The sequence below is a fragment of the Glossina fuscipes genome, unplaced genomic scaffold (assembly GCF_014805625.2).
Source record: "Glossina fuscipes isolate IAEA_lab_2018 unplaced genomic scaffold, Yale_Gfus_2 1, whole genome shotgun sequence".
In the NCBI taxonomy this organism is placed as follows: domain Eukaryota; kingdom Metazoa; phylum Arthropoda; class Insecta; order Diptera; family Glossinidae; genus Glossina; species Glossina fuscipes.
The window spans coordinates 17,907,827-17,914,678 of NW_023998415.1; the positions used below are offsets into that span (position 1 = coordinate 17,907,827).

The 6,852-nt window shown below is 33.0% G+C and overlaps 1 protein-coding gene across 1 annotated transcript in view; it reads right to left on the reverse strand.

Moving 5' to 3' along the window:
- The window catches only part of LOC119631323 (L-threonine 3-dehydrogenase, mitochondrial), a 4,956-nt gene extending 1,298 nt beyond the window's left edge, over window positions 1–3,658 (reverse strand). The window contains exons 1-2 of the mRNA XM_038023430.1: window positions 3,450–3,658; window positions 142–391 (exon numbers count right to left, since the gene is read on the reverse strand). Coding sequence (XP_037879358.1) covers window positions 142–391; window positions 3,450–3,588 — 389 coding nt within the window. The 5' untranslated portion in view covers window positions 3,589–3,658. The remainder of the gene's footprint in view (window positions 1–141; window positions 392–3,449) is intronic.
- Between the last annotated feature and the right edge of the window lie 3,194 nt (window positions 3,659–6,852).

Consider the following 6,852-nt stretch of genomic DNA (forward strand, 5'->3'; position numbering starts at 1 on the left):
AAAAAAAAAAAAAAAAAAAAAAAAAAAAAAAAAAAAAAAAAAACGAACAATTAAGCAATAACTGACAACATTCAGGAAACATTATGAAATATGGTGAAAGTGATTGTTTATATTTATATACGTATATACGTGTAGGCATACCTTACCGCTAGCGGCACATTTTGCTCACCCACTGCACTTAATAATGCTGAAAAATGAATTAACCAATCGACGCGATGGTCTACGACAATTTTCTGTAAGCCTTTAAAGTCCAAAATATCTGCAAATATGTAAGGACCACTCTCTACAGCCGCTTGATTCGGTTTGATTATGTCTGACAATATGACATTTTCGCTGCCGTATTGAGTACGTAACAGCTTTGCACATTCAGTACCCAACTGACCAAGGCCACCTAAAATGAGTGCAGAATATTTATTTATTATCTCCTTTCCATTGTACAAATTCAGCGCTGCGAGTATATAAAATTGCAAATTACTCTATATAGCGTTCATTGAAGGGTCGAGTCAGCATACCGATCGGAGCATTTTCTTTTTCACTTTCTTCAAAACTTTTTAAACAACGGAAGAATTATAACATGGACGATGCATATGGGCAGATGGATAGACAGAGAAGTAGCCGCAATGTAAGGGAAAACTTTATGCTAATATTCTCACTTTATAGAGGAAGTGATCAATATTTCTTAAAATTGAAACGGAAATGACAACGCATGTGCAACATATGAACATATCGCTACAAAAATGCCATTTTTGATAAAATGAGTTTACATCAAAACCAAATGATTTTCTGTGCAGTCAAATTTTATAAATGGTGAAATCAAGTACGCCCTCCTGATAAGCTACTTGCCGACGCAGACGGCGATAGACGAAAAGATTAACAACATATCGCAGAACATTTCATATATTACATATATATTAGTTTGGGGAAAAAGAAATCCATTATTTTTATATGAACTTCAGGACTTTATTTAACATGCTTCGGATTGTTCGATTTGGGTCAAATATGCACCGTTTTGTTGTATGATTTGTTGCCATTTTAAAGGTAACTTCAAAATGCCTCTCTCATAGAAGTCCTGGTCTCTATTTGCAAAAAACTCTAGTAGTCGATTTTCACAATCCTCCCTAGATTCCAATTTTTTATCATTAAAGAAATTTTGCAATGCAAGAAAAAGATGATAATCGCTTGCTGCCAAGTCCGGACTGTATGGTGGATGCATTAAAAATTCCCAACCAAGGTCCCGAAGTTTCTGGCGAGTCACAGTAAATGTGTGTGGCCTAGCGTTGTCCTGGTGGAACACAACACCTCTCCTGTTGGCCAATTCTGGCCGTTTCTGGTCAATCGCTATCTTCAAACCGTCCAGTTATTGACAGTAGAGATCAGAATTTAGCGTTTGGCCATATGGAAGCAACTCATAATAAATAATCCCGTTCCAGTCCCACCAAATGCATAGCAAAACCTTCCTGGCCGTTTGAGGTGCTTCACCGCTCTTTGACCATGATCGTTTTCGCACAGGGTTATCGTATGTGATTCGATCCATCATGTTTTTTTCTGTTAATTGGTGTGGCACCCAAACATCGAGCTTCTTTTTGAATCCAGCTTTGTGTAAATGGTTTAAAACTGTTTTATGGTCGATTTTTAGCTCCTGGGCGATGTTACGACTGCTAGCATGCCGGTCAACTTCGATCATTTCTCCGATTTTATGGACATTTTCGACGACCGGCCTACCTGTGCGAGGTGCATCTTTAACATCAAAAATTCCTGAACGAAATCTACGAAACCAAAATTGCACATAATTGGCTGTTACAGTATCGGAACCATAAACACCATTCACAATTTTAGCCGCCTGGCTTGCATTTTCGCCTTTGTCAAAGAAAAACTGTAAAATGTATCGAATTTTCTCTTTGTTCACTTCCATTTTTAACACGCTGTAACTCACAACTGAATGTACCAAACAAAAAATAGCAAAAGAATTTTTTTTTACTGCGAAATGTACAGTATATAAATGTACAGTATCGGAAATTGTTTGATCGATACTTTACGAGAAATCTATCAGTGCAGCCATCTACCGAAAAAATAATGGATTTCTTTTTCCCCAAACTAATATATTTATGGTTAGTTTGACTGTAAAATGATATATAAGTAACGTATTTGCGAGAGGGCAAAGTCAATCGAGTCAAGATAGTTGCACCTTTATGTGGAAAACGAAGATGAGCAGAAAAAGCATTAAAACACTGTAACTGTAAGTTCCTCGAAATAATTTCTTCGAAGAACTTTAAATACAAGTTACGTTAAACGAAAAATCACAACTCAGCGAAACGAACTTAATCTCAAAAGGACTCGAATTAAAAATGTAACATCGCAAGGGACACCCTATCAATATATGAAAATATCAAATTTTGAAAGCTAAGAATATATGAATTTTTTTTCTGATTGAAATATGAAAAGCAGGCGTTAGCATGGAAGTAAGGTATAACTGAACTGAATATTTTGTCATGAAAATAAATGAAAAATTTTATTAGATGAGGTGATGTATTTAATGATCGATGGCCACCCATGGCCAGACTTCTAATCGAGAAGTTGGCATGGGAGCGGGGGAGACCTTGGTTGCCGATTCTGGCTCTTTGTGAAGTATTTGTGCTGGCCGTTGTTGGCCCTGTTGCGGGGGACATTAAATAGTTGGAGGTCTGGAGCACAATTTACCGCTTGCATATAACCGTAAAACCGATGTGTTTCTTCTGATTAAGCCGTCAAAGTAATGTCGACTTGTCAAACTTTAAACGTAAACTGTGTTTACGATTAGCTGAATATTTTTCCATAACGATCCCTCCTATATCGTACGACACATAATACAGTTTAAAACACATAATACGCAATATATATATATATATATATATATATATAGTATACATTATCTATAATAGTATACATGTAACTTATATTGCTTAATATATGATATATTATATATGATATATATAAATAATACATAAGATATAATATACATAAAAATATACAATAACTGATACGCATTTCCCTACTGGTACTTGTTGTATCGTTCTTATAGGCAGCCGGTATTGAGACAAATTTTAATGAGGCATTTGACAAATTGCATAAAAGATGTGCGGCGATAATATAGGCCGTCTAAAAGTTATTAAGCCCTCAGCAGATCAAAATACATGCATTAATCCTATTCGCCCAATTCATATTTTTGTACGCATTGACCTTAAGAAGCGTAAATGAAGCTATTTTTGAGCCGTCTAATATGAGCGCTTTTTATACTATTTTCTTTTTATTTATATATATATATATATATATATATATATATGTATATATGAACGTCATATATATATATAATCGCTACAAAGTATTTACGTAGTTTCCAAAAGAAATCATTTCAAAATCTCATGGTCAACGAAAAGTCTTTTATCTCTGAGTCTGAGCTGTACGAAACATACCGGTAATTAAAATTTTTGGAGGCCGTACAAATCCGGCAGTATTATGTATGGAACGTTGACAAATCTCTTGGATTATGTGTGTCGAAGTACCGGAGCAGAAGGCGTTTTGCACCAGCGTTGTAATACATTTACGAAACATTTATAAAATCAAATTTCACAAATACAGTCTAATTTTTCTCCAAATTTTTTATAAATTTAAGTTATTTATATATGCTTCACTGTTCTGTTTTTTGTTTGTTCTTAAAATCACTTTAACGTGATTTATATTACATTCAAAATGTGTTTATTTTTTATTTTTTTTCTTTTATTTATTTTTTTTTATTTTTAGGAGAGAAATATTCCACCTCCGTTGTCAATGATGTCTTCGATTCAACTGATTTCACTTTTGTAGGAATTGTTTTGTTTCCATCAAAAAAAATCTAATATGTACTGGACGTAGATTATGATGTTGATGAGGATGATGAAGTGAACGAATGTTATTTTCGTGTTGCGTCTTTTTGCATTAATATTAGTATTGTGGAATTAAGGGGGGGTTTGGTGGTGTGAAGATCCACGTAACGGTCGCGTGACGCTCGAAATCGTTAAGACTATTTCCGGGAACTATGTTCAGTTTAGCGCATTAAAATAAGAGAATCTACAAATTGCGTATACAAGCAATAATCCTCATACACAATGCAAGCATTTACATAACCGATAATACAAGCGAAACGGGACATTCGATCGATCATCTAACGGTATAAGGCGTTCCATTCCAAAATACATGGCGGTCTACTTTCAGAATAACAAAAATTTAAACGAATTAATACAAATGCATGCTGTTTGACGTTTCTTGTAACAAGTTTTGTCGCAAATCTTTTGCATACACTTTTTAAAGTATCAGTTTTCTTGCTCTTGCGTCAAATTTTCCTAGAACTGCTGGAACAAAAATTATCTAAGATGAGGTAAGTATATTGAATTTGTCAATCCGTTCATACACATTGTCCAGAAGAGAAGATAAAATTCATAAAATTTACTTTCTTTATTCTTATAAGATTTCCTCTGTTTGCTTTAAAAACTAATGATTTGCATCCTATTTCCTAATGCAAACCAAAAAAATGAGCGAAATACTTTTTTATGTTGATTAGGATGCTGACAGCATCCAAAGTACTTTAACGACTTTAAGAAATCTCCATATAGTCTCTTTGGCCGAGAGGAAAATTTCGGAATTTTTCTCCCAAATGCTTCGTTCGCCAAGTTGTGTTGTTTCTATGCTGAATTGTCTTTCAAGTGACAAGTCGTGGAAGAAATTGATCTAAAATCTGTTCCCTATATATTAAACTTAATCATTTCATCTCGATCGTTCAACTGACAAGTTTGCGATTGACAGAAAAGAACTGAGTTTCATTTAATGAGAACGCGCTATAGATGGTGAGGTGATATGTAACGAGTACAACTTTCTTATTCGTCTACATATATATGAATGAGTTTATGCTCACACAAAACATATCTTTGTATCTACCTCTTATCAATCAATTATGCTGTGTGATTGTCAATATGCGATCTTGCCATACGTTAGGCATAAGATGCTCAAGGTCTTTAAAAGGAAACTAACTAGAACGTGAGTCGATTTTCCAGTCACGTTATTTCAATTTTTAAAATTTCTGTCCACTTAATTTCTTTTAACAATTAATTAAAATCTTAGCTATACACAATTAACAGATAGTTTCGGCTATAATGACACATAAATTATATCCATTGCATTATATTACTGGTGCGATTAGGTAAATCATTCTGTACAATGTATAGAAGTGCCCACGCAATTCGCAATGGAATGCTTCTACTACGTATGGTACTCCCTTTCACACTTTTCTATATTACAATGCGGGTGGACATGAGGGGCAAAAAAATTATAAAAAAAAAAAAAAAATTATAAAAATCTTTCGCATCTCTTCTGCTTTAATGATTAACAATTAATTTGACCTTGAGATTGAAATTAAACAAATTTCATTTTCATGCATATTTTCCTCTTTTTGAGCGTATAAAATTACCCAAATTTTGAGCAAAGCATAATAAAGAAAACAAAAAAAAAGAAGAGGAATTCTATTCAGGTTGAGCCGAATGCATTGACACACAATCATGTTCAAAAGACGTTCTTATAATCGAATTAACCGCATCGTAGTCGTAAATACCTAATGTAGAGGTGAACAATGAAAATGAGGGAAGAGGGGGAAGTCAAATTACATTGAAGAAGAAAAATGAGAAATATCTTGCATGTCCATATAAAAAACTTTTACTGGGTCTGTTAAGGCGAATGACAGAACGAGTATAGTTAGCTTAGTTTTCACTTAGGGGTCATAATTATATATATTTGTTTTTGTATATACTATATGTACTAATCAGTCGATTGGCGCCTTTCTCATATTAAAACTTTATCATGAATTTTTGAATTGAAATTCCATACATCGATGTTAACTCACATATCGTAAATTATCAATAAAAATATATTGAAATATTGAATCTCTTATTGGCTATTTTAGGCTGGTTTAATTAGCAAGCGGGCTACTTACTACTTACTATCTTCCTAAGTGATTTTTATTAAATATAAGAGCAATGATTCAATTTTGATATATGTATATTGCCTATTAATGTGCTGTTAGTAGAGGTTTCACTGTCCATCAAATGCGAGGAAATCTGGCTTTAATCAAATATTATTTGCTTGCAATTAATTAATCGCTAATTTTAATCAAAGACATATAAAAAAACATCGTATAAAGTGGTGCTGCATGACAACACGTGCATATCAGCAGAGACTCGCACACCAATATAATCTCATTCATTCTTTTTTTTATTTATTTATTTATTTTATTTTATTTTTTTTTTTATAAGCTAATAGTGACGAAAAAACCCAAAATTTCAGAAAATACGCATAATTGGCAGGTTAAGCTGAGTGTGTTGAGTTTAAATGCTTCATATAATCAATTTTCATATTATTTTATTATACACGTATGTTAGTAGTAATTTAACGATATTCCCGTATGAGAAATATTATGCCTAATAGGATATAATTTAAACAAATAGCACTTAGTTTATTTTAAAGTAATTCATGTATGCATTACTTTTAGACTATCTTTAATAAACCATCAACATTGTGTAGAAATTATGACGAATTTTTTTAATTCTTATTAAAACTAACAACATCCACATTAAGCTTAATTTCGCATATTTAATGTGCGACTACTGCATATACATATAAAATATTTGAAATATATTGTAAAAATGTGTGGCTTCTCTGTATCTCAGAGACGCGGTAAATTTGACATTTTCCACTAAACATTTGGCAGCAATTAGCGTTTAACTCGGTACAGTGATCTGGATGATAATTTCAGGTGTGATTAGGTTGATGGTCCTAACTACCAATTAGCAC